The following is a 27,358-nucleotide window of genomic DNA, read 5'->3' on the forward strand; positions in this document are numbered from 1 at the left end:
GCCTCATGGCAGTACAAAGTTGAAATACTTGCAGGGATTTGACCAATCTCAATTTTCAATTAATTCTGAGGGGCCTCTGAACCAATTCTCTATTTGAATCCTTTTGATGAGATTGCGTATTTCCTTCTGTATTAAGAGGAATACAATGCTGCTGGAATTAATGACGTCTGTGTTGATACTGTGACCAGTTTGATCCCAGTTATTGCAAAGTGCCATTGACAAAGAACAGCATGTGGATACAGTATTCTCCAATTGATAAATTATAAATGGTTGAGGGTGGGGAGGAATTTCTAAGTTTGCAAAGTATTAAAACTAAAATATTTAAGTTTATGATGTGTCAGAATACCCACATCTTCCTCTTCCCCCCATCCTTACATTCTACCCCAGGGCATTTTCCAAACCCAATTTGCACAGAGTTTTATTTCATAGTTTGCCAAGACCAAGCCACGTGATATAGTTGTTGTTAAAAAGATTTCAAAACAATTTGATGAAATATCCTCCATCTTAAAAAATTTCAATCGTCAGGTTGTTTAGAGGACCTAACCCCACGATGTGCCCTTCCCTCTCAGAGAATCGTGGAATATGGAAGTAGAACGCCCAATGGGAGGGGCCAACAGGATTGGCCAGTCCTCCAGCTACTAAACTCAGTGTAGAGGTGGTCACTCCTGAGGCAGATGGAGGCATTGTTGAGGCTGGTAAAGAAGGAAGGCACATGTGATATTTCCCAAATGACCTCTGCTGCAACCTCCTGGTTTTTGCTTCCTCTACCAGTCTGTGGTAGTGGGAAAGGGCAGTTTGAGATATTTTGCTGCCAATCCTCATTTGGCTTTGCTTTGTCATAGTTAGATCTAGTGATTGATGGATGCATTGCTGTAAATTATCTACAGAAGATGTACTCCCCTTAGTTAGGAAGTTTTATTGCATGCTAACAACCACATTTAGCTGAGCTTCACTACGAGGACTTGTGGGGTCTAAACAATCATTTAATCTCTTCAAAAACTGACAGTAAGACTCCTGACCTCCACCATGCACTGTGTGACATTACTAAAATGGATAATGTTAATGTATTATGAGTATTAACTACTTCAGAGCCATGAGCTTACACACCAGCCCAGAGTTGTCGTAGGTATCAGTAAATTCCTTTGCAAGTTTTCCTCAGAGCGCAGCTGTGCTGATTTCAGCTGTGGGGCTCCATGATAGCAGCAAGGCCAGCAGCCTCTGCACTCCTTCTGACCTTCTGTCTTGGGATTTCACCATGGTATTGTTGAATTTCTATTGGAGAGTGGGGTCAACGCATTTCCTATAAGATTGCTGTGTGCAATTACATTCTAATTGTCCATTTTATATAACCTGATCAAATGCCTATCACAAATGAGAACAGGGAGTCTGCTTCTGGGAAAATCTGGAAGTGAGAGTGGAATTGACGTGCCTTGGACAAAGTTTCCAAAATTGCCTCAACAGGGCAGGGAAGATTCTGCTAAATCTTGTTTCATAATTAGACCTGAATTCAAGGTCATAGTTCGATAGAAAGGGTTCAAATCAATGAACATATCCTGGTAGACCAGGGAATGGCAGATGTGGTAGATTAATTCTTCATGTCAATCTCCTTTTATAAAATCTGTAAGTAATTACAGGCCACATTTGACCACATCTGGAATCAATCAGAAGTTCAGAGGTTGGTTAATCACATGCTAATTAGAACATTATGTACAAAATATGAGCACAAGGAGAAGATATAACACATAAAGATAACAGTCCAAAATATTGACTCTTTGCTGACCAATGTATTAACACAACCAGTTTTCTTCTGAAATGCTGTCTGTGGTACATGTGCACACCTCTGATATAAGGTGGGACATAACACCAGCGCTTCACCAGAGACTCTCACTGATGATGTTGCCTAGTATGGTGACGAAACGTGTGAAAACAAACCTTCGAGCTCAGCGAGCTAACATACATACTTAGGATCTCAAAGTATCCATCAGCAATGGTATCAGCAGTCCTCGCACTGCACCCATAAAAATGCGATCCCTTAGTTCCAATTCCTCCACCATTGCCGTATCTGCTCCCAGGATGAACAATTTCAATCCAGGACATCCCAGATATCCTCCTACTTCAAGGACTATAATTTGCCCTCTCCCGTGATCACAATGCCCTCAAATACATCTCCTCCCATTTCCCACACGTCTGCCCTCAAACCACCTTCCCCCAACCCCAACAAGGAGAGAATCCCCTGGTCCTCAAAATCCAGCAGATCATCCTCTGCCATTTTCACCTTCTACAGTCAGAACCCACTACCAAAAATATTTTTCCCTCTCCACCGCTATCTGCATTCCGTAGGGACCATTCCCTCTGTGACTCCCTTGTTAGGTCCACACTCCCCACCTACCCCCATCCACACCCGGCACCTTCCCCTGCCACTGTAAGAGGCACAAAACCTGGGCCCACAGTTGCCCCTCACCTCCGTCCAAGGCCCCAAAGGATCATTCCAAATCCGGCAGAGATTTACTTGCAAATCCTTGAACCGCATTTACTGCATCCGTTGTTCTCGATGTGGTCTCCTCTACATCAGACAGACCAAGCAATAACTTGCAAACCGGTTCAGAGAACATCTCTGGCCCATACACACCAACTAACCCCACCTTCCTGTGGCCATCCGTTTCAACTCCCCCTCCAACTCCCCCTATGACATGTCCATTCTGAGCCTCCTCCCCCGCCTACACAAGGCCACCTGCAAACTGGAGCCTACAACCTCAGGGCCTCAACATTGAATTCACCAGTTTCCAAATCTCCCCTCCCCTCACTTCATCCCAGATCCAACCCTCCGATTTGGCACTGCCCTGTTGACGTGACCTACCTGTCCATCTTCCTTCCATCTATCTGCTCCACACTTCCCACTGATCTATCGCAAACACCACCTACCTGCACCCACCTATCGCCATCCCACCTACGTTACCCTCAGCCTCAATCCCCCTCCCTCTATTTATTTCTCAGCCTTTTCCCTGTCCCCAGTCCTAATGAAAGACTAATGCTCGAAACTTCGACTCTCCTGCTCCTTGGATGCTGCCTGATCTGCTGTGCTTTTCCAGCGCCACACTTTATTGAAGCAGAATGAGCAGCCAATGACATTGAAGTATTCTCGCAGGAACCAAACTAAGTAGTTAAAAATATTGATTATCGTTTTTATTTAAATTTTCAGACAGTGAAGCAAATAATTATGATAGAATTAAGAAAACGGTTAAAATTAAAGTGTGCAAACTGCAACAGGAAGTTATTTAATTGTTGATACTTATTGTTATTTATCAGCAATGAAAAAATTGGCATAAACGTAAAGACAAACATAAAATAAACTTTTCAAGATCAAGGTTGAGATTATTCAAGGTATCTTTGAAACTGGTAAATTTGAAGTTAAAGACTTGTCATTCAACAAGCTAATTCTCAAGGGTTTTTTTGTAACACAACTAACAGCATAAAAGTGGAACGTTTTAAAAGTTCATTGTTTGCTTAGATATTCCAGTCCCCAGGAACGTCAGCAACACAACTTCTGGAGAAATTACTGAAAACATCTCCTAGATTTCCAATAGACTATATGCTGTACACGTACAGACTTCTGAAGTAGCTGTCAGTTCAATACAATGACAACAGCAAATACTGATAGTTTCCGATCACTCCCACTTCAAGCCATGGGGCTAACATGAAAGGTCAAACACTTGTGAATTTCATCATTGTTTGGTAAGATTTTATGATCAGAAATTTGGAGAATAATTTTTATTAAGACTGTGTTTTGACAAGATTAAAATTAAAGGCGAAACTCAACCAATCAGAACCTTCTTAGAAAAAGGTAGTTCAGCTTTTCTCTTTAGAATGCTAATGAATCCTAGAATCTGTACACTGCAAAGAGAGGCCATTCAGCCCACTGAGTCTGCACCAACCCTCCAAAGGGTATCCCACACAGACCCTCATCCCTGGACACTACAGGCAGCTTACCATGCCCAATCCTCCTAACCTGTACATCTTTGGACTGCAGGGGGAAATCCAAAGCATCCAGAAGATAGTCACCCAAGGCTGGAATCAAACCCAGGTCCCTGTAAGGCAGCAGTGCTAACCACTGAGCCACCATGCCATCTTCACTTTGCAATTACTTCATAAATGAATCAAATGCTTGAATGTTGCCACCAGTAGGCAGCAGTGAGCACTACTTCATGTCTGAACAATTTATGTGAAAGTGTGTCATTGTCAAACTGTATTAAAGCATTCTGTGCATATTTTTTTATAGATCTCAAGATGTTTGCCTCACTTTACCTGGCAGCTTTTTTTTACTGCATATCTGGCCAAGCTCTTCTGAGCAAACTCAAGGGAGATCGAAGATACACCAGTAATATTTCCAAGTTAATATGTAGTGTACCTGGTTTACCTGGCCCACCAGGGCCACCTGGAGCAAATGGAAACCCAGGACCTCATGGACGCATAGGCCTCCCAGGCAGAGATGGAAGAGACGGCAGACCAGGAGAAAAGGGAGAGAAAGGGACATCGGGTACAGTATTTACATTTCTTTATTTAGTCAGCTATGTAGAAATATACTTTTCTTACAAAACCGGTCAAATTAGGATTAATGCTAAATTACATTTGCAATATACCAATCTCAATATGGATATTTAACATCTTAAAATAACTATGTTTAATGGAAATCTGAGAGTTAGTCTGTTGGAATAATTAGTTGAATCTGAGAGCAACTTTCACGCAATCAATAAAGATTTCCATGTAAAGGATCATTTCACTTTTTTCTTTAAATGCAATGGTCTAAAGTAAACAGTAGGTTGATCAAGTAATCTTCAATTAGTGCAGTTAATAAAGACATCAAAACAGAACTTAAACGTATCTTGTGTCAATCAGAAGTTCATTTATCTGCATGTTATTAGTGCACATTAATGATACACAACTGGAAATCATCACCAGCCCTCTTTGTTGTAGTTTCTTTAATATTAGACTGCTTGTCCAATGTTTCTCGGTAAAACTAACCTTACCCACTTTGATAATATTAGAAGGGTGGTGATTAAAGTCTTATTAAAATGTTAGTAACTGCTGGAAAGTTCCCACCATTTCAACCAATGATTCTGGATAGAGAGATAAGCTGCCTACTGCCTGCTTAAAGTCAGCATGGTGCTAATTCAGATATTAATAACAGAAAATGTTCAAAATACTCAGCAAGTGAAGCAGCATCTGACCCTTCAGAAGGGAACTCATCGATGTGAAATGTTAACTCTGTTTCTCCACATAGAGGCTGCCTGATTTCCTAAGTATTCCCAGCATTTTCTGCTTTTATTTCAGACTTCTAGCATGTGCAGTATTTTGGTTTCATGTCACATATTAATCATCATCTATGACACTATTGATTCTTGACATGATTTTCACTTTGAGTTGAACAAGACATCACCTGCATCTTTCCCATTGAGGGAATGCCATGAGAAGGGGATTAATAAGCTCAAGAAGGCCTCTAGGTAAGTTGTAATGTTCTTCCATGGGACCAGGAAGAGCAGGACACAGAAAGGAAGATTTAGGCCATCGACCTCTTCTTCCTGTTTCCTGCTGCAACACCCTCAGAAGTCCCCTTTTTCTACAAACTTTCAAAAGCCCGCATGAAAGTAGAGCAACAGTTCATTGATGGTATCTTAATGAAGCTTGGTGGTGACCATGGAGAGTGGCAAACAAAGGGTAAGCATTAGTCTTCTTTTTGGATAAGTTAAAGTACTTCCCACTGAATTTTGATGACTTTTTAAACCATCCTCTACAAACTGTAACAGACTGTGCATCCTTGTAACTGTATCCACTCTTGGTCACAATCTTCTACTGTGTCAAACTATTCACAGCTTTTGTTCGATTTGATTCTGACCTGAGCTTCAAATCCCGTAAACCTTCCATCACACATATCACTTACTTATATATTTGCAACGTTGCTCACCGCTGATAATGACTCAGGCACTTTTTTTTAACCTCTGTTGAAATTCTTATTCATCCCGTCACTATATTCGGCTCAATTCCTTTAATATTTCCTTGCTAAACTCCTAAATTTCGCCTAACCTAAAATCCACTTTTTCAGAAGTCAGAACTGACTTCATGTAGCCCATAACCCCTTCATTTGCACACCCACACCCCAAACCTATTCATGAATGCCTTAAGCTTTGATAGAATCTCCTGTGTCCCCATTTAAAGAGTTATATCCAGATGCCTTAGGGGCATCAGCAGCTCTCTAGTTTTATAAAGATAGACCCATTTCAACTAAACTTTAGATCAACAACCTCTACATTTAAGATTCCATATTATATATTGTACAGCTTTGTTTTGAGGATCAGGTATTATGTCCCTTTATATTTTGTTCCATTCTTCCTCATGTTCAGTCTATGTCATTCACTATCCCATTGCAGGTATTTTGCTTTGTGGCACACCCTGTCTCTCTCCCCCTGGAGTTTGTTTTATCTCATGATCTAGGTTAAATATTACCAAAAATCAGATAAGTGTAAATGTTGGGGAATTTCATGGAGTATTTCTCTCCATGAACTTGAGCTAATTATCTCCAGGAATTCTCTACTGCTGACCTTATTATGTATGTACTGCACCTCAATGCCGCTACACTTGGATTATCATGTGATCACTAGTGGCAGAATTACCCACCACTACTGGGACCTTTTGGGATTTACACTACCAGTGCCAGAGTTAATACCAGGTCAGGTGGTGTCAGCCACAAACAGATCTTCAGAGAATATTGAGAGAGAAACAAGAAAGAAAAGCTTCAGATGGTACATGGATGGTATGAGTGACACTTTGTTGGAAATGAATTCTCACATCTATAAGTATGTTGCCTCTTTACATCATCAGATTTTGCATTGACTGTTATTGTAACCGTAGCTGCAGGAATGGAGCTACAGATGCTCCTTATCTTTAGATTAGATTGCTTATAGTATGGAAACAGGCCCTTCGGCCCAACAAGTCCACACCAACCCTCCGAAGAGCAATCCACCCAGACCCATTCCCCTACATTTACCCCTTCACCTAACAATACGGGCATTTTAGCCTAGCCAATTCACCTGACCTGCACATTTTTGGACTGTGGGAGGAAACTGGAGCACCCGGAGGAAACCCATGCAGACACGGGGAGAATGTGCAAACTCCACACAGACAATTGGCGGGAATTGAACCCGGGTCTCTGGCGCTATGAGGCAGCAGTGCTAACCACTGTGTCACCATGCCGCCCCTAGTGCTATACAATGTTGGAATCCAGTCAGAAGTACAGCATAACATAGTCATTGCTGCAATGCAGGAGCATCCCATGTTAGAAAGCTTTTGTCCAGTTGTTAATGTTAACTTTTACTAAGCAACAGGAAAAATGAAGAAGCAACAAACAAAACAAAACTGCATTTGCTTCTGGGAATAAACCAGCCTGAAAGCTTTTCAATGAACATCATAATTACAGTCAATGACTGACCGCTTAACCCAACTCACACCTGTTGGAAGTGAGTACCAGTTACGTCCTGTCTGGTTTATTGTGTCCAGCATTGCACTGCTGTGTCATGCTGATGGCGATGTTCCTCCTGCTCAATGTCCTCAGCTTCCTCCTCGGTAGCCTGCTGCTGTTCTCAAACTCTTAAGCTCAACCCTATCCCCTCATTATCTGCTCTAGTTCTACAAAACACCTTGGGGTTGGTGAGCTTAGTTGGCCAGACAGCTGGTTTCCAATGCCAATTGAGTGGCTTCAATTCTTGCCTTAGCTGAGGTTACCGTGAAGGATTCTCCCTTCTCAGTCGCTCCCACTGCCTGAGGTGTGGTGACCCTCAAGTTAAGGCACCACCAGTCCTTTTTCTCTAATGAGAGAGCAGCTAGTTGGTCTGACTCTACCTTTAGAAAACTCAGCAAACTTCTATTCTGTGACACACTCTGTCTGGACAATACGGCAAGGCCCTTATACTGGGAGAAAGTGAGAACTGCAGATGCTGGAGATCAGAGTCGAGAGTGTGGTGCTGGAAAAGCACAGCAGGTCAGGCAGCATCCGAGGAGCAGGAAATTTTAGGTTTCGGGCATAAGCCCTTCATCAAGAATCTGGAGGTCCTTATACCTCCAACTGATTCAATCATCAAAATTTCAGGGAGCTTACTGTCTCCTCCTCAATTACATTGGTGGAAGTAGAGGCTCCATTGTACTTACACATGGCCTGAGTCAGGGGTTGCCTCATGTATTTATCAGCCATGGTAGCACTTGTCTCCCAATAGCTATCCTTGTAAGGCATCTGACCCTTGAAATGAAGCTGGGAAGTAAGACTTCTCTTATAAGTATAATGGCTGCTCCCAGGGTACTTGATGCTGACTTTGATCACAGAGGACTTGTGCAATGACCAGATGGCAACCTGTTCAACTGATGAAATCACCTACGTGATGATGTGGGGTTCTAACGTGACGTGTACAGTAAACAGAATCCTACACCTGGAAGAAGACATGCATATTCACAAAGCCTGCCGCTTGGGTGTCAACATGGAACGTATCACAGGGAGACAAGATAAGGTGGTGGGAACTGACATAAATTGCATCAGTAACAGCCTTGATACCTTGTGGGTTGAGAGATCCCACATGTGTCCTTGGAAGCAGCCAGTTCCATAAAATGATTAGTGCCGCTGTCACTTTGATGGCCAGTGCGATAGAAAGGCTACTTACCCCTTCAGTACACAAGTCCTGCTGTCAAGTATCTATGATGGCATCCCGGGACAGCAACAGCACGGCAACTCACTTATCTGCAGGAATTAGCATTCAGGATGATATCCTCTAGGCTTCCTGTAGCTCGTCCACTCTCTGAGGGGAGTTCCAGCTATGAATCTGGCAATTGGAGGCTGCTCAGAAGCTGCTGGTCTTAGACTTGCTGCTGCATTTGTTCCTTCACAATTTCTTTGTCCCATTGCTGTGGCCGCAACCAATGGTGATGGTTCTACTGAACCTGTGTGGGGAATATCAGAAATAACACAAGTCCTTAATAATATGAGCCGTCAGCATTGACATCACGCACAAATGACAGTTTCACATAGTCCTCAATACAGTGGGAGATGGAGTTTCTGGCAAGGAGAGCACTGGGATGGTTCAACATGGATGTGACATTGGGTCATTATTCCAAAGCATGCAGAACAAGTCATGTCATGTAAATACAGTAGGAGATTGTAAATGTGTTAGAACTACTGTAAATTTATGTGATTCCTTCACACTCATGTACATCTGATATTAACAGGGAAGCACAGATGATAGGAGCAGGAGTAGGCCATTTGACCCCTCATGCCTGCTCTGTATTTAAATATGATCATTGTTGATCAACAAGCTGAATATTCTAATCCAGCCTTCCATTATATCCTTTGATCCCTTTAGCCACAAGAGCTATATCCACCTCCTTCTTGCAAACAAATATTGATGGAGATTGGTGTCTGTCCACCTCTTAGACTGATCACTGCTGGCAAACATGAAAAGCTGTCTGGCTATATGTCAGTACTGAAAAGGAAGACAAGACCAAAGTACCAGGCGAAAGTGAGGACTGCAGACACTGGAGATTAGAGTAGAGAGTGTGGTCCTGGAAAAGTACAGCAGGTCATGCAGCATCTGAGGAGCAGGAGAATTGACACTTCAGGCAAAAGCCCTTCATCAGACTTTTTTTTTCAGCACCACACTCTCGAAGACCAAAGTACCATGAAGTTGTAAGTTCTAAAAGATGTTGCAATGCACAGAAAGGCAAGGTAAAGCAGAGATGTTATGAATGTCAAGTAAGTGAGAAGTGAGTGAGCGCTAAGAGAACAAACTAAGAGCCCTGAGATGAACTGTCAACAATGCACGAGGTGCTTGTCCTGTTGGGCAAACTGATCTGGAATCAACATTCCAAACGACAGTACTGAAGGACTGAACTGTGCTACAGGTGGAAGTGTGCTATGAGGATGTTTGCAGCTGGTGCATATCCAATGCCAGCCTCCTTGGGTGAATGATTGCTGAAGGTCACTGCTCAGGGCATAGGCCCTGAGATGTTGGCCACTGTCAGCCAAGATAGATGCCCAGAATAGGAAATTGTGACTGGAGTCATCTGGTCACCACTCAGTATTTCATGCTGGGAACTGTTGCCATCTAATTTCTCTCCAGTGCCTGGTAACACTACATAACTGTAGTAAAATGGGACAAGATTAGGTTAAAAGGAGATGTTAATGCATGCAAATCAACTTGTCAACAGCTATGTATAAAATTCTCAACCGGTTGTTAAAATCTTGGTTTTGGAGAAATTGTGAACTTTTGTTTATCAACATCAAGAATGGAATATTTCCATTTTCGCCAAATTCAATTCTGATACAATGTTGCTCATTGTTCAGGGGCTGGTAAACTCTTTTTACTGTCCCTCTCCCTGGTGTTCTCTCTCTGATACTCACTGTCCTTCTCCCTGGGGCTTTCTCTCTGTAACACTCACTGTCCCTCTCCCTGGTGTTCTCTCTCTGACACTCACTGTCCCTATCCCTGCTGCTCTCTCCTCTATATCACTCACTGTCCCTCTCCCTGGTGCTTTCTCTCTGTAACATTCACTGTCCCTCTCCCTGGTGTTCTCTCTCTGACACTCACTGTCCCTATCCTGCTGCTCTCTCCTCTATATCACTCACTGTCCCTCTCCCTGCTGCTCTCTCTCTGTAATAGTTACTGTCCCTATCCCTGCTGCTCTCTCTCTGTAACACTCACTGTGCCTATCCCTGGTGTTCTCTCTCTATAACACTCACTGTCCCTATCCCCGCTGCTCTCTCTCGTAACACTCACTGTCCGTCTCCCTGGTGTTCTCTCTCTATAACAATCACTGTCCCTATCCCTGCTGCTCACTCTCTGTAACACTCACTGTCCCACTCCCTGGTGTCTGTCTGCAACACTCACTGTCCGTCACCCTGGTGCTTTCTCTCTGTAACACTCACTGTCCCTCTCCCTGGTGCTTTCTCTCTGTAACACTCACTGTCCCTATCCCTGGTGCTTTCTGTGTAACACTCACTGTCCCTCTCCCTGCTGCTCTCTCTCTGTAACACTCACTGTCCCTATCCCTGGTACTCTCTGTCTGCAACGCTCACTGTCCCTCTCCCTGATGTCTCTGTCTGTAACACTCACTGTCCTTCTCCCTGGTGTTCTCTGTCCGTAACACTAACCGTCCCTCTCCCTGGAGTTCTCTCTCTCTGTAACACTCACTGTCCCTATCCCTGGTGCTCTCTCTGTGGGCAGCACGGTGGCACACTGGTTAGCACTGCTGCCTCACAGCGCCAGAGACACGGGTTCAATTCCCGCCTCAGACCACTGACTGTGTGGAGTTTGCACGTTCTCCCCGTGTCTGCGTGGGTTTCCTCCGGGTGCTCCGGTTTCCTCCCACAGTCCAAAGATGTGCAGGTCAGGTGAATTGGCCATGCTAAATTGCCCACAATGTTAGGTAAGGGGTAAATGTAGGGATATGGGTGGGTTGCACTTCGGCGGGTCGGTGTGGACTTGTTGGGCTGAAGGGCCTGTTTCCACACTGTAATGTAATCTAAAACGCTCACTGTCCCTCTCTCTGATGTCTCTCTCTGCAACACTCACTGTCCCTCTCCCTGGTGTTCTGTCTCTGTAACAATCACTATCCCTATCCCTGCTGCTCTCTCTCTGTAACAGTCACTATCCCTGTCCCTGGTGCTCTCATTATTTCATTCACTGTCCCTATCCCTGGTGTTCTCTCTCGGTAACACTCACTGTCCCTATCCCTGGTGTTCTCTCTCGGTAACACTCACTGTCCCTCTCCCTGCTGCTCTCTCTCTGTAATAATCACTGTCCCTTTCCCTGGTGCTCTCTCTGTAACACTCACCCTCCCTCTCCCTGGTGTTCTCTCTCTGTAACACTCTGTTATTCTTGCAAGAGAGCAAAGCTTGGGGCAAGTTTGCACTGGTGAGAAACTCACTCCCTTTTTGCCCTCTTAGCAACCAGGTTTCGGATGGAAGACGCATGGACAACATCCCCAACCCTGTATCATTTAAACCCCTTTAAGTGGTTAATTAGAGCCTGAAACCACCATCAGCCCCATTACCCACCCTGTTGCAAAAAAATTGGAAACCAGGCCAGTCCTGAGGCAATTGGAGTCACAGATTAGGGCAGTGTGTGGTTGCTGAAAGCCAATTCACTGCCCTTGATTTTGACCACTGACCTCAGGTTCTCCAACAAAAATCACTCTCCTTGCTGCTCCAGCCTCAGGGTCTCCAACTGTCAGTGGTTGCTGCCCTCTGATTGGCTGGCAGCTCCAATTGGTGCAGATCTCTTGGCACAGTATCTGACAGGTGGAAATGTCATTGGTCAGGACATAGGTTCCTGGTTTACATTTGATGTGATGGAGGTGAGGATTTGTCACCATTAAAGACATCCAACCCCTTATTTCGTGCAAAAAGGATTAAATCCCAGCCAAACTTTCAGATGCATGACCTATTTAGCTTTAAATAAATCCCCATTCACATTTTTTTCCTTGACTTGTTATTTATTTGTATTAGATTATTTTAGTTTCCTTTAATACGAATGCCCCTAATTTGTCCTTTTTTTATTCAATTTACCGTGAAATTAATTCAAGCTGTACACAATAAATGTGGAGCAGACCAATCTCTAGGCTGTGTAAATGTGCTGAAAGTAATTGTTCTCTAGTCAGTTCTGGTTTGAGTGTGGAAGAAGCATAAGAGAATGATTTGATAGTTTCCTGCCAATCAGTACCTGTCATTCCCTTTTGGCCTTTGTTATGACTTGACCAGGAAGTATGTACCAGTAATAACTCCCCACTGTTCCATAAATCATCCTAAAATGTGTAACATTATGCAATTCTAGTGAGACCATCAAAATAACCAATTTATCTGACTGACTGCTACACAGAACAAAAGCAATTCATAGCAGGTTCATCAGTAACAGCAAAATAACTACTTATTGTAACATGACTACTTATAGTAACACAGAAGATATAGGATTTGTAATCTACTACGTAGCTTGAAAAACACCCCTTTAAAAGCCCAAATACCATAAGATGTAAGAGCAAAATTAGGCCATTCAGCCCATCAAATCTGCTCAGCCATTTAATCATGGCTGATATGCTTTTCAGTCCTATTCTCCTGCCTTCTCCCTGTAACCCTTGATCCCCTTACCAATCAAGAACTTATCTATCTCTGTCTTAAATACACTGGATGACTTGGCCTCCACAGCCTTCTGTGGCAATGAATTCCACAGAGTTACCATCCTGTGGCTGAAGAAATTCCTCCTCATCTCAGTTCTAAAGGGTCAGTCCCTTCTCTCTGAGACTGTACCCCCCAGGTTCTAGACACACATACTTGTGGAAACATCTTCTCCACATGCAAAGTATCCAGGCTTCTCAGTATCCTGTAAGTTTCGGTCAGATCCCCTCCTCATCCTTCTAAACCCAGTTGAGTACAGACACAGAGTCCTCAGACACTCCACATATGACCAGCCCTTCATGCCCAGGATCATTCTTGTAAACCTGCTCTGGATCTTCTCCAACACCTTTCTTTAGCTATGGGCTCAAAACTGCTCACAATATTCCAAATACAGTCTGACTAGAGCAGTCTGGACAGGCTAGATGCATGAAGAATGTTTCTGATGTTGTGGAAGTCCAGAACTAGGAGTCACAGTCTAAGAATAAGGGGTAAGCCAATCAGGACTGAGATGAGGAAGAATTTCTTCCCTCAGAGAGTTGTGAATCTGTGAATTCTCTCCCACAGGAAGCTGTTGCGACCAGTTCATTAGATAGATTCAAGAGGGAGTTGGACATGGCCCTTGTGGCTAAAGGGATCAAGTGGTATGGGGAGAGGGTGGGAATGGGATACTGAGATTGCATGATCAGCCAGGTGGTTCAGGTTCAAGGGGCTAAATGACCTCCTCTTGCACCTATTTTCTATGTTTTCATGTTTCTACAGCCTCAGCAGTTACATCCCTGCTCTTGTATTCTAGCCCTCTTAAAATGAATGCTAACATTGCATTTGTTTTCCAAACTGCCAGCTGAACCTGTATGTTAAACTTAAGAGAATCCTGATCCAAGAATTACAAGTTCCTTTGCACTTCTGATTTCTAAGCCTTTCCTCATTTACAAAATAGTCTATACCTGTATTCTTCCTTCGAAAATGTATAACCTCACACTTCGCCACATTGTATTCCATCTGCCACTTCTTTGACCACTCACCTAATACGTCAAAGTCCTTACGCAGCCTCTCTGCTTCTTCAACACTACCTGTCCCTCCACCTGCCTTTATGCCATTTGAAAACTTAGCAACAATGCCCTCAGTTCCTTTGTTCAGATCATTAATCCGTAACGTGAATAGTTGTAATCCCAGTGCTGACCCCTGTGAAATTCCACTAGTCACCAGCTGCCTTCCTGGAAAAGACCCCTTTATCCATACTCACTGTCTTCTGCCAGTCAGCCAATCCTCTATCCATGCCTGTACTAATTATACACCCTCAATCATAATTTAGACAGACAAAAGTCAGTTTAACAGATTCATAAAGCGAAAGGAAAAAAATGCTGTCATCGTAATCAAAATTCTAGAGATCAAAATTCCAGACCACAGGGTGTCTCAGGGTGATGGTAGTTCTTTAGTTCAATGATTGATCAGCTGAATCTAGGTCTTTCCTTGTTTTAGAATTCGTTCCAAGCTTTCTGGGGTATTTTCTGACTATACATCACATGGAAGGAGAGTGAGAAGGGGGACAGAGAGAGATGGATGGTTTTTGTTTACAAGCTCTGGATGTTTCTCTTGGTACTCCTGGCATTTGCAGCCTTTTATACTCTTCAGTTCAAACAATCAGAGAGCTATTGCCAGGCAGAATTTCCTTAATTGAAAAGGCTCTCAATGCTGCTCAGTCTCAAATTCTCCCCCTCACTACTTCATAAAGCAACATTGTATCATCTAGTTTATAAGCACTTTGGTGTTTCATTGTTTAGAAGTCATAGAATCACAGAAGTCTAAAGGACCTAAAAAAGGCCCTTCAGCCCATTTAGTCTGTGTCAGTCACAATCCAATTTTCCTGCAATTGGGCCATTGAATTGTATGACTTAGCATTACAAGTGCACATCTAAATACTTCTTAAATGATGTGAGGGCATCTGCCTCTACTACCCTTATAGGCAGTGAGTCCCAGATTCCTGCCACTCTGTGCATGTAAAGAACTTTCTTCACATCCCCTCTAAACCTCCTTACCTTAAATATCTCCATCAGGAGAAAGTTTTTTTTTCTGTTTACCTTACCTGTGCCCCTCATAATTTCATACATCTCAATAATGTTTCCAGTTAGCCTCCTCTGTTCCTAGGAAACACACCCAATCTATCCAGTCGCTCTTTATAACTAAAACTCTCCATCCCAGGAATATCCTGGTAAATCTCTTTTGCACCCATTTTACTGCAATCACACCCCTTCTATAATGTGGATTCCAGACTGCACATTATATTGTGTTATTGACCAGACCAAGTCCCCTCAAAATACATTAAGAAGTTAGCCTAGAACCTAAATTTTTCTTATTGTAAAGTTAAGTGTAAGATGTTACATTCCAAAAGCAATTCAATTGGCCAAACTACTCAATGTTAAGCAAAACACACTTTATTTTTATACTACAGTTAAAGTACAGACAAAATAAAAATTAAAGAAAAGAATTGACTTAACTATAGCTCTACCAAAATGTTGAATAAAATAATTGATATATTAGCTTCTACTCATTTGCTATTCCAATGTAGTTACATCCTATAAACAAACCCTTGGCAAAGGCAAATCCAGTAAAACAGATTGTTTTGCATACAATTCTAGCAGCAGGAAGAGAATCCCAGCTTTTAGCTATGACAGAGTTAGGAACAATAGCTTCCACATCCAGCAACTGCAGAAAGCCTAAACTAAAAGTCCTGGTTCTGTAGGAGCTTGATCCTACCCTTTCAGGCTGCTCCTATTGTTCCAACTTTAATTTTAAAAAATCCAAAGCCTCACAAGCTATTTACTATATTGGCTTTGAGCAAACTGCTCTGTAACTCTGTCCCAATCTTTCTTCATTAAAAGTAAAGGACAAAATACACCTCTTGAAGTCATCATATCGTCACAACTATAGCTGTGGCATAACCAATGCTTTATATAATCAAACTTATATTTCAGTTTCTAGTGCTAAAAAAGAAAATATGCGATCTCTGACCCGATTCTCAGTGAGTTACATCGGAATATGTGTCCATTCATTCCAACCTGTTCTATAATTCAACTAGTATCGTGTTTCAGCTGAATCCTAACCCTCATTTAACCACCTTTATTCCATAGACCTTCAAACCGTGACTAACAAAAAGTATCAGTTAATATCAATTGACTTAAGATCAACAGTGTTTATGGGATAAAGTTCCAGATTTTCACCACCATTTGTGTGAATGACTGTTTTTGAACATATACAGTCAAGTCTCCTTGTTCTGGACTTGCCCACCAGATGAAATAGTGTTTTTTTTTAATTCTTTCATTACAACAAAATAAAAATGTAAGCTATGCAAACTGACTTCGTGGTTTTAATCCTTTTAGTCCTGCTGTCATTCTGGTGAATTTATGCTGAACTTGTACAAGGTGAATGTATTCTTCTGCTGCATGGTGCCTGGAACCGAGTGGAGTACTCCTGATAGTTTAACCAGAGCTCAGAATAGCTGCAATGTACATTCTACCTCTTTGTAATCCAGCTCCAAATTTATGATCTGTCTCACTTTTCTCGAATGGAATTACCACCCACAATATCTCTGTCTCTTAAAAGAGCATATGCCAAGTGACTTCACCCATCTCTTGTTAATATGCCATTAAGTGATTTTAACTCCAGACCCTCCAGATGCTAAACTCGTTCAGAAGTTCTATAAGGGAATTCTACAGCTGCAGACTGCCTCGAGCAGCTGGTGGTAAACATCACTGTACAGATGAATAAGTATGTTAAAGGTTAAGCATGTTTTGTTTTAAAATTGAAGCTAAATTAAAGTCAACATGTAAAACTTTACAGGCAAGAAAATACCCTGAAACTGCGCTTAATTCACTGACATTGAGCCGCATTAAACAAAACGGTTCACATTTATCCTGCATTTCTGTTTACATTCAGAACTCACTCAATTCTACATCTAGTTGTCACGGTTTGTTCATTATGCATTCTTGTATTAATTATCTTCTTAAATATGAAAATAGGCCCAGGTTTCTGGCCATGTTTTGCTTTTCCGCACTGCCAAGGCAAGCACAGTTGAGAACATGGTTTGTAGATATTTTTATGATGATAGGTTGGAATTTCAGGGGCGTTTTTAGCCTTTAATCCTAAGATGTGTCTTTTTAAAAAGACTGCTACAGAGAAAAGTAACTGCAGGTGTATAAAAAACTCTGCAAAGGACCAAGGAGATGTAACCACCAATGGTGGACAGTGATCTATTGAGATGACAAGGGTAACAGTGAGGTGCAGATGTCCCCCTGCTCAACAGCAGGACACCCACTGCAGTTTCTGTCCCAAACTGCAGACATATTTGTACTCTTAACTTTGAGGAATACTCAAGGATAGAGATTACAAATCCAGTTTTGACTCGACTAGAATGCAAATCTAGGACTGAATGTTCTTGTGGTAAACCAGCCTGCAAGCATTAGTGTGCTATGAAAACCACAGTCAGAGGACTAACCCCAAGTTACCCTTGTGTTTCAGGTAAAGATCTTCTCTCTTCAGAGTGCTGCAAATCAGTTACAACACAGGAATCCGGATAAATAACTTAAATCAGTTTACAACACCAAGAATCTCAGAAAGAAACAATTGTTCAATTACCAGCATCAATGCCATGGCTAACCTCCAGTGTAATGGCCATAACATTTAACTGTCTATTCTTGGAAGTCAGTTGAGAGACTGATCTGTATATCTGAATTTCTTTATCATTTTTATGTTGTTGAACTCACCTCTCATTTATAATCTGTGTATGTGTGTCGCATTGCTATTTCTTCTCACATTTACTAATTAATAAATTCATTCTTCTTGTTAGTTCAAGAAAGTCTGGTTAAATTGGCTCCAAGCCCAGCATTAATACCCATCCTCAATTGCGCTGAAATGAGTGGCTTCCTAGGCTAATTCAGGGGGCAGTTAAGAATTAATGACATGCTGTGTTTCTGGAGTCATCTGTAGGTCAGACCAGGTAAATTTCCTTACCTCAAGAACATTAATTAGACAGACAGTTAAAGGAGTTACGAGTACAGCTCATACAAACATTATCCACCATTTATGACAATTATGGTACCTGTAGGATATTTCCTCATTTTGATGAATATCTGATTTTTTTTAACCAGGTGATTAGTTTGTTGTAATTGCTGATTATTAGCAGGAGTACTCACAATCAAGATTATGAAATGTACATATTTTTCATAATTAACAGTTTAAAGAAAAGTAATCTAATGTAATAAATTGTTCCTCACTTATTCTACTTAGACAGCGATGGTTATAGTTGTAGTCGATTTCACAGATTTCCAAATTAAAAATGAAATGCAGGCTCAGACTGCATAACCAGGATTGACAGTTTAGTCAGATTCTCATTTTGAGTAGGTTTTAGTGAGGCGTGAAGCTGATTACAAACCTTGAAGAAGCCCATTTTTCATTAAAATCATCCTCGAGAGGATAAAGGCACCACCAGGCAGCCCTTAGCCTTCAGGAGTGCCATTACAAATTTTGTGTCTGACTTGAATTAATCTTTCAGTGCTGGCCTCTTTCCTGTCAGTACTCCACGTGACTTATATGCAAGATTGTGCCAGCACTGCACATCTAATTAGACAACAGTACAGGCTGGGGTGTAACAATAGGACATTCCCTCATATATGCTTCTGCAGCCTTGGCAGGCAAGATTCTCGCTGGTCCAATGTCCTGATGTCTGCAATGCACTTATACTCCAAATTGTGTTTTTCAAATAATATAAAAATGGTACAGCTTTTGGAATTGTTGTAATCAAAGCAATTTAGAGTAGACTAAACGTTACAGAACCAGAAACATATAATAAGAGTTACAAGAAAGCATTTTAAACAACAGGGATTAATTTGTACCTGATTATCCTCCATAGACTTGTGGAACAATTCCAATGCATTAGATTGCCTTCTCCTAAACTTTAGATACAATTCAACACAAGTTATACTTATTGAAGGGATTCAATTTGCACATACTTTACCGTTAGAAATAAATTCTTTTGGTTTATCTAGTTTGTATGTTTTCTTGATTACTGCTTTCCTCTTTCATTTAGCTGCATTTTTGTCAATGGAGTAAATGTAGGGTAGACAATTAGGCATAACAGAACTCAAATGCTTAACTGAAAACAGACTTGATCTTGGGTTGCACGACTAAAGTTATCTGGCAGGTAAAACATTTAACAAAGAAGGTTAATTGAACATAAAATTAGGGGTGTTATCCTCAATTTATGCAGGGGATTGGTGTCTCAAATGCTGTGGGTGGTTTTGGTTTCCATATTTAAAGGAGGATGTGTTGGAGACAGTTCAGAGAGTTTTATTAGATGGAAGTCTGGAATGAACAGATTTTCTAATGAAGATAGGTTCAACAGGCTAGCCCTGTTTCTACTGGAGTATAAAGTGCAATGAGTGACTTTTTTGAGGTGTGTAAGACCCTAAATTGTTTTGACAAGATGCATATGAGGATTGGTGAGGGCAGAGCAGTAGGTGAGATCTATATGGACTTAAGTAAGGCATTCAACAAGGTTCCCCATGGGAGACTGGTTAGCAAGGTTAGATCTCACGGAATAAAGGAAGAACTAGCCATTTGGATACAGAACTGGCTCAAAGGTAGAAGACAGAGGGTGGTGGTGGAGGGTTGTTTTTCAGACTGGAGGCCTCTGACCAGTGGAGTGCCACAAGAATCGGTGCTGGGTCCTCTACTTCTTGTCATTTACATAAATGATTTGGATGCGAGCATAAGAGGTACAGTTAGTAAGCTTTGCAGATGACACCAAAATTGGAGGTGTAGTGGACAGTGAAGAGGGTTACTTCAGATTACAACAGGATCTTGATCAGATGGGCCAATGGGCCGAGAAGTAGCAGATGGAGTTTAATTCAGATAAATGCGAGGTGCTGCATTTTGGAAAAGCAAATCTCAGCAGGATGTATACACTTAATGGTAAGGTCCTAGGGAGTGTTGCTGAACAAGAGACCTTGGAGTGCAGGTTCATAGCTCCTTGAAAGTGGAGTTACAGGTAGATAGGATAGTGAAGAAGGCATTTGGTATGCTTTCCTTTATTGGTCAGAGTATTGAGTGTAGGAGTTGGGACATTATGTAGAGGCTGTACAGGACATTGGTTAGGCCACTGTTGGAATATTGCGTGCAATTCTGGTCTCCTTCCTATTGGAAAGATGTTCTGAGACTTGAAAGGCTGAACAGGCTTGGGCTGTTTTCCCTGGAGTGTGGGAGGTTAAGGGGTGACCTTATAGAGGTTTACAAAATTATGAGGAGCATGTATAGGATAAATAGACAAAGTCTTTTCCCTGGGGTGCAGGAGTCCAGAACTAGAGGGCATAGGTTTAGGGTGAGAGGGGAAAGATATAAAAGAGACCTACGGGGCAACGTTTTCACACAGAGGGTGGTGTGTGTATGGAACGAGCTACCAGAGGAAGTGGTGGAGGCTGGTACAATTGCAACATTTAAAAAGCATCTGGATGGGTATATGAATAGGAAGGGTTTGGAGGGATATGGGTCGAGTGCTGGCAGGTGGGACTAGATGGTTGGGATATCTGGTCCACATGGATGAGTTGGACTGAAGGGTCTGTTTCCATGCTGTACATTTCTATGACTCTATGACTCTATATGGAAAGGATAACTCCTCTTAGAAAGCTTTGATGCCTGCAATTGTCCAACAATTATGAGATGCTTACAAACTCTGAGAATGAGAATGGGAATGAGTGAACTCTCTGTGCTAACTTGGAACAGGGAACCATTCAAGTGGGGGTGGAGGAAGAACGAACATAGCTGTAGTAGGAACAGTATAATTTAGGGGATAGATACTGTTCTCTGCAGTGGTTAGCGTAAGTCATGAAGGCTGTATTGCCTGCCCAGTGGCAGGGATCAGGGGATCTCCTCAAAACTGGAAAGGAACTTGGAGCGGGAGGGATCCATTTGGCAGTGTAAACTTGCGTGCCAATGACATTGATACTACTTGAAAGAAGATGCTGATTTTGAACAATTTTGGACCATTTTGAATTGAATTTGAACAGCTAGTTACTAAATTAAATAGCAATATCTCCAACATAATAATTTCAGGATTACTACTTGAGTCATGAATAATGTGTCATAGGTTAATTAAGTCAATTAGTTAAATCAGGGGCCTAAAGATCGGTGTGGGCGGAATGAATTGAAGTTCACGGGGCACTGGCACTGGTACTGGGCTTGAAGAGAGATGTTCTAGTAGGATGGGCTTTTTTTGAATCATGCTAGGACCGGTGTCTTGGCGAATTGAAAATAACTAACACTGGAGACTAAGCTTGAAACTAAAGATGGAATAGGGTTCTGGAGAAGGGGTATGTAGGCTTACAAAGCAAAAGGATATGGCAGCATTGCAAGGCAAAGCCACAGTGACACATGATAATGAAATAGAGTGGGACACGAAGGGAAACAGTGTATCAATGTACAAAAACAGTAGCAAATAGGGTCAAAGGGGGAAAATGCATGAAAAGGCAAAATTAATGGTTCTTCTAAATGCATGGAGTTTTTTGGGGAAAAAACAAGTAAATTAAGGCCACAGTAGAGATTAATGGGTAGGATTGTCTGGCCAATATAGGAACATGGTTACAAGGAAATCAAAGCTGGGAATTAAATATTCATGGATATGTGACTTTTGGAAAATATAAGCAGAAAATAAAGGATAGTAAAGTCGCTTTGTTAGCATGAGATGGAGTAAGTATAATAGCAAGAAGTAATTTTAGATCCAATGTTGTGGAATTCATATGGGTGGAGGGAAGAAATAAGAGGGCAAAGATTACACTTGTGGATGTAGTTCATAGACCCCAAACAGTTGCTATACTGTAAAACAGAATAAAGCAAGAGATAATGAGGACATACTTTAAAAAGCAATCCTTTAATTATGGGTACAATAATCTTTACGGAGATTGGAAAAATCAACTTGCCATTGTAGCCACATGGAAAAATTCATACAGCATATTCAGAACAGTTTCCAGCAATAATATGTTGTGGATCCAACCAGGGATCAGGCTGTTTTGGATCTGGTGATGTGTAACGAGGTAGTTTTAATAAATTATGTCAAAATAAAATATCCCCTAGGAAACAATGACCATAACATGGTCGAATTTAGTATTCAGATAGAGCTAGTGAAACTTGGGTCAGAAATAACTGTGCTAAACTTAAACAAGGGTATTCACAAAGGAATGAGGCTGGAGTGGACTGGGAAAATAATTTATCATAGAAGACACTTAATGAACAATGGTAAATATTCAAGAAAATAATCATGACTCATGGGCAAAGATCAGGCAGCAGGATTCTAGGAAGGGGGAAAACAAACCATGATTAACAATAGTGACAAATTGAAAGAGAGAAAGTGAGGGCTGCAGATGCTGGAGATCAGAGCTGAAAATGTGTTGCTGGAAAAGCGCAGCAGGTCAGGCAGCATCCAAGGAACAGGAGAATCGACGTTTCGGGCATGAGCCCTTCTGCAGGGCATGAGCCCTCCTTCCTGAAGAAGGGCTCATGCTCGAAACGTCGATTCTCCTGCTCCTTGGATGCTGCCTGACCTGCTGCGCTTTTCCAGCAACACATTTTCAGCTCTGACAAATTGAAAGATACAACATACAGTGTGACAGAGATTAATGGCAAACCAAAGGATTTGGAAAGTTTTACAAACTAACAGAAGGGAACCAAAAAAGAGGGAGTAAGTAAACTAGCAAGTGATATAAAAATGGTCAGTAACAGCTTATTTAAATACATAAAAAGAAAGAGATAGGTCAGAGTGAATATCAGTCCCTTACAGAATAAGGGAAAATAATAGGGTTGAATAAGGAAATGGCAGGGGCTGAAGAAATAGTTGTAATCAGTTTTCTTATTTATAGGTACTTTAATCTCTATGGAAATCTTTAATCATTATTCCAAAATTACTGAACAATAACAAGCAAAAATGGATTGGGGAGAAAATTGATTCAATAATTATCACAATACACAACAGTGCTTGGGAAATGAATAGGGCTTAATGCCAATGATCCCCTCGACCTGATGAATTGCATTCTAGAAAATGAAAGGAAGTAGCAACAGAGATAATGGATGCAGTGGTAATAATCTTCCAAGAATTTTCTGTAAAGGTCCCAGGGGACTGGAAATCTGCCAATGTATCACCTTTCTTGAAAAAGGGAGGGAGATAAAACACAGGTAATTATGGCTCAGTTACCTTAATATCTCTCATTAGGAAGATGTTAGAGTACACCATTAAAGACATAATAGCTGAGTATTTAGAAATTATATAATATGATTATGGAGAGTCATAAAGGGAAAATCATACATGACAAATTTAATAGATTTTTTGCCGAAGTAACAAAATGAAAATTGTTGAGAAATGTGGATCTGGGAATTTATTCAAGGAACTAAAATCCGATGAGTGCCTCAAGGACAGCCCTTTGAAAATGTGGAAATGCCAGCGACCTCTTCCCTTCTTCATTTTTCTGAGGTCGTCTCCAAACCCATGTCATTGAGACTTTATGATGATCAGGTTTGGAGGATTTAGCAGACTGCCACCAACTGGGACTCCCACACCAGTGCTAGTAGAATTACCCTTTCCCAGGAGATCAGTCAGTGGAAATGTTGCATGAGGATGCCAATGGTAAGCTTCATGGTGTTCCTATTTGCAGCATGTCTCTCAATGCAGGAACATTAGCCGCATATGGCTGATGGTAGAGGGGAGTCATTAGTAACATGTACACGAGAGAGCTGTTATAGCTGAGCAAGTACCCTCTGCTCACATGTGGTGACTGTAAGATTGTTGAAGCTTCAGAGTGGTGTGGGAAGAAAGTGTCCTGACTGCTGCCACAATGATAAACATTCCCCAGCTTAATGTCTGAGCCATGATCGCATCACAGCTGCATATTCAAAAAGTGGTAACCCTCACAGTTTCAGTGCACCTCTTCAATGGGTAGGGCCATTTGCAAAGATACACATTTGCAATCAATGTCACATTGCACCATAGGAAAGTCCACAATCTTTTCTCTCTCTGCTTAAATAGCAATGAAATTCCCTCTCCAGGAGAAAGACTTCTGTGACCTTTCAGATACAGCTAAACAGCAACATCTTGGCAAAGTCACCTGCTCCAGCCTGGGAGAATTCACTGGCATCGAAATTGAAGGTCCCAATGTCCTTGATTACCATGGGTTCTTTCATCCTCATCCTGCTCTGAGGTTGCACATTTGGTTTGAGGACTTGTCACAGTTCTGTTACCTCTCCTTGGTGAATTGCAGCAACTGAACATACTGTTCCTGGCTGGGGCGTAGTTAGGAGAAATACTCTATCAGGGCCCGAGGTAGATACAGCTCCTACTGAGAATCTCCTTCACCTCTCTTTGAGAACAGCCTCTCCTCTTTACTGCTCCTGCTCCATGTTATTGCGATACTGCAGCTCAGGATGAATTTCAACGAGAAACCTTGTGACTCAGAGCAAATATTGGACCTAGAAGCTTTTCTAATTTAAATCACATCTTCCAAAGTATCATTCTGTTCTGACTGAAAGAACTTATATCAACTTCTCCAGCAAAACACTGATTTCACACACTTTACGTAGGTGTGTAGTCAAATGCACCTCAGATGAAATTTAACTGAAGATGTCATTAATGAGCACTGTTGAGGATTCCTTCATGTTACGGAACAATGACGATGACATTGATTGAAGGTTTTATTTCCACCTAAGAAAGAGCTCTCTGCATTTTAAACATGGAAGTTAAAGTCACATTAGCAGAGCTTCATTGAGGATCCTTCTAAAATAATTAAAGCTACGATAGGAACAGATTTTATGTGTTATAAAGAAATTACTTATTTTGGACTGGTATTTACTACTGGGAATAAATAGAAGAAAAGGAAATTAATTTCTTTATACTTTGCTTACTGTTTATTGTTCTTGGAATTCAGCACAACATGTTTGATGACGGCTTGTAAGTTCTGAATTTGAATTATTTAAAATTTACCAGAGTAACTTTCATTATTGTGATTTATCCCAGGAACCAAGGGCAAAGTGGGACGTGGAGGAGATATAGGCAGTAAAGGAGATAGAGGACCAATCGGTAAAGCAGGACTCAGAGGACTGAATGGCCTAAAAGGAAAAATAGGACCACCAGGAATGTTGGGACTTAGAGGAAACAAAGGACAAAAAGGAGAGCCTGGACCATCAGGTGTTTGTAAATGTGGGAGTTTAGTACTCAAATCTGCCTTTTCTGTCAGCATAACAACCAGTTATCCAACAGAAAAAACACCAATTATATTTAATAAAATCCTTCTTAATGAGGGCGGTCATTACATCGCTTCCTCTGGAAAGTTTATATGCGCCATTCCAGGGATTTATTATTTCTCTTATGACATTACCCTGGCAAATAAGCACGTTGCAATTGCTCTAGTGCACAATGGTGAGTATCGCATCAAAACCTTTGATGCCAATACAGGAAACCATGATGTATCTTCAGGATCGACAGTCATGTACCTGAAGCCAGAAGATGAAGTGTGGCTGGAGATCTTTGATTATGAACAAAATGGTCTGTTTTCTGATCCAAACTGGACCGACAGTTTATTTTCTGGGTTTTTACTTTATCCTGATGCTGATTACCTAGATGCATTGGCAGAAGATGAATTGTAATAGTTATCTCCAAATATTTCTATTTGATTTCAAAGTCTTTTATAAAGATTCAATATAGTCTTTTATGGTAATGAAGACTTATAGACATTATGGGAAACTGTTCTTAGAATCATTTAAGGATTTGATCATCAGATAATGCTTGCTTGCAGACTTGTTTTAATGTTATTTAATTTACTGATTTAATTAGGAGTGATGTATCTGAGATCAACATCAGTGCTGGTATATTCAACACAGGGGTACTGGATGCCATGAGTTTGGTTCAAATTTTGAACAGCTCAGACCTTTTCAGAGGAAATGTGAACACTCCTGATGCAATGGTTCCAATTCACAAATCTAGTCTTTTATCATTTACAGGAACAACATTTTACACACCTTGACTGATTTTGTTTAGAATTTTTTTTTTGCAAGAAGGACAGGTTCTCTGTAATAATTCATATGGAGAATGTGCAAGTTTATTCTATCACTATGAACTTTTGGTTGCATCTAATTTCGCAAACCTATTGATGACAGAAATTGCAAATATTTCATTTTTAAGGTATAAAGTTAGATCATCAACTTGTCTTTTCACAACGGATTTATATGATTAATCCTCTTTTCATTATTTGTTATGTTGAATATGAATTACATATTTTCTGGAACTTGAAAGTTGTTTTACTTTTTGTTCATGTATAACCAAATGTTATGTTTAACTGAATGTTTTATAAAAACAATACCATCTAAAATTTGGCAACTGGCTTTCTATCTTAAATGATTGCTTTATTTGGTGGGCTTTAAGATACATTGGACCATAATATGCACCAGGTATTTAGAAAGAAAACTAAAATTCAGCACATATTGGTTTTTAATTTAATTATGCAATGTGAACATTTAACTGTTGCTGTTAACATTTAATCTAATGGGTGTGGAAGGGAGGGAGGGAGCAGGTAGGATATGATGAAGGGAAATTTATAAGTCCAAAGAGAAAACTCAAGACAATAAAACAATTTGTGTCAAGACAATAAGGAAGGGACAGCAAATTTAATGGTAGTGCATCAATGTGATGATACTATGGCTTTAAGAGGTGTATATTGTCCATTCTTTATGAAGAAAGGTTCACACAGAGGTTCCAAGCACTTTGTTCAAAGCCATTTTAGCAAGCAGTTTGTCGGGGCATTTTTTTAAATGTTGGAGCAATAGAAGCAGCCTGAATGGGTGGGGTTAAGCTCCCACAGAACCAGGATTTTTAGTTTTAGCTTTCTGCGGCTGCTGAAGTCTTGAAACCAGATGTGAAAGCTACATTTTTCCTCTCTGTGTTATAGCTAAAAGCTAGCATTTTCTTCCTGCTACTAGAATTGCATGTGAGACAATCTATTTTATTGAATTTGCCTTTTGCCATGGGTATATTTTGGGATGTTACTATATTGAAACAGCTAATTAGTAGTAGTTAATACATATATATTATTTTATTAAACATTTCGATAGAATTACAGTCAAGCCAATTCT

The 27,358-nt window shown here is 41.0% G+C and overlaps 1 protein-coding gene across 3 annotated transcripts in view; it reads left to right on the forward strand.

The window, feature by feature from the left end:
* c1qtnf7 (C1q and TNF related 7) overlaps positions 1 to 26,611 on the forward strand; it is a 54,870-nt gene extending 28,259 nt beyond the window's left edge. For all 3 annotated transcript variants that reach the window (XM_043694514.2, XM_043694535.2, XM_043694521.2), the window contains 2 exons: positions 4,277 to 4,534; positions 25,248 to 26,611. In XM_043694514.2, the coding sequence (XP_043550449.2) occupies positions 4,285 to 4,534; positions 25,248 to 25,876 (879 nt within the window). In that variant the 5' untranslated portion in view covers positions 4,277 to 4,284 and the 3' untranslated portion in view covers positions 25,877 to 26,611. The remainder of the gene's footprint in view (positions 1 to 4,276; positions 4,535 to 25,247) is intronic.
* Positions 26,612 to 27,358: the final 747 nt, after the last annotated feature.

Source organism: Chiloscyllium plagiosum, unplaced genomic scaffold (genome assembly GCF_037043375.1).
Source record: "Chiloscyllium plagiosum isolate Xiang-an unplaced genomic scaffold, Cpla_swu_hap1 HiC_scaffold_1, whole genome shotgun sequence".
Taxonomy (NCBI): Eukaryota; Metazoa; Chordata; class Chondrichthyes; order Orectolobiformes; family Hemiscylliidae; genus Chiloscyllium; species Chiloscyllium plagiosum.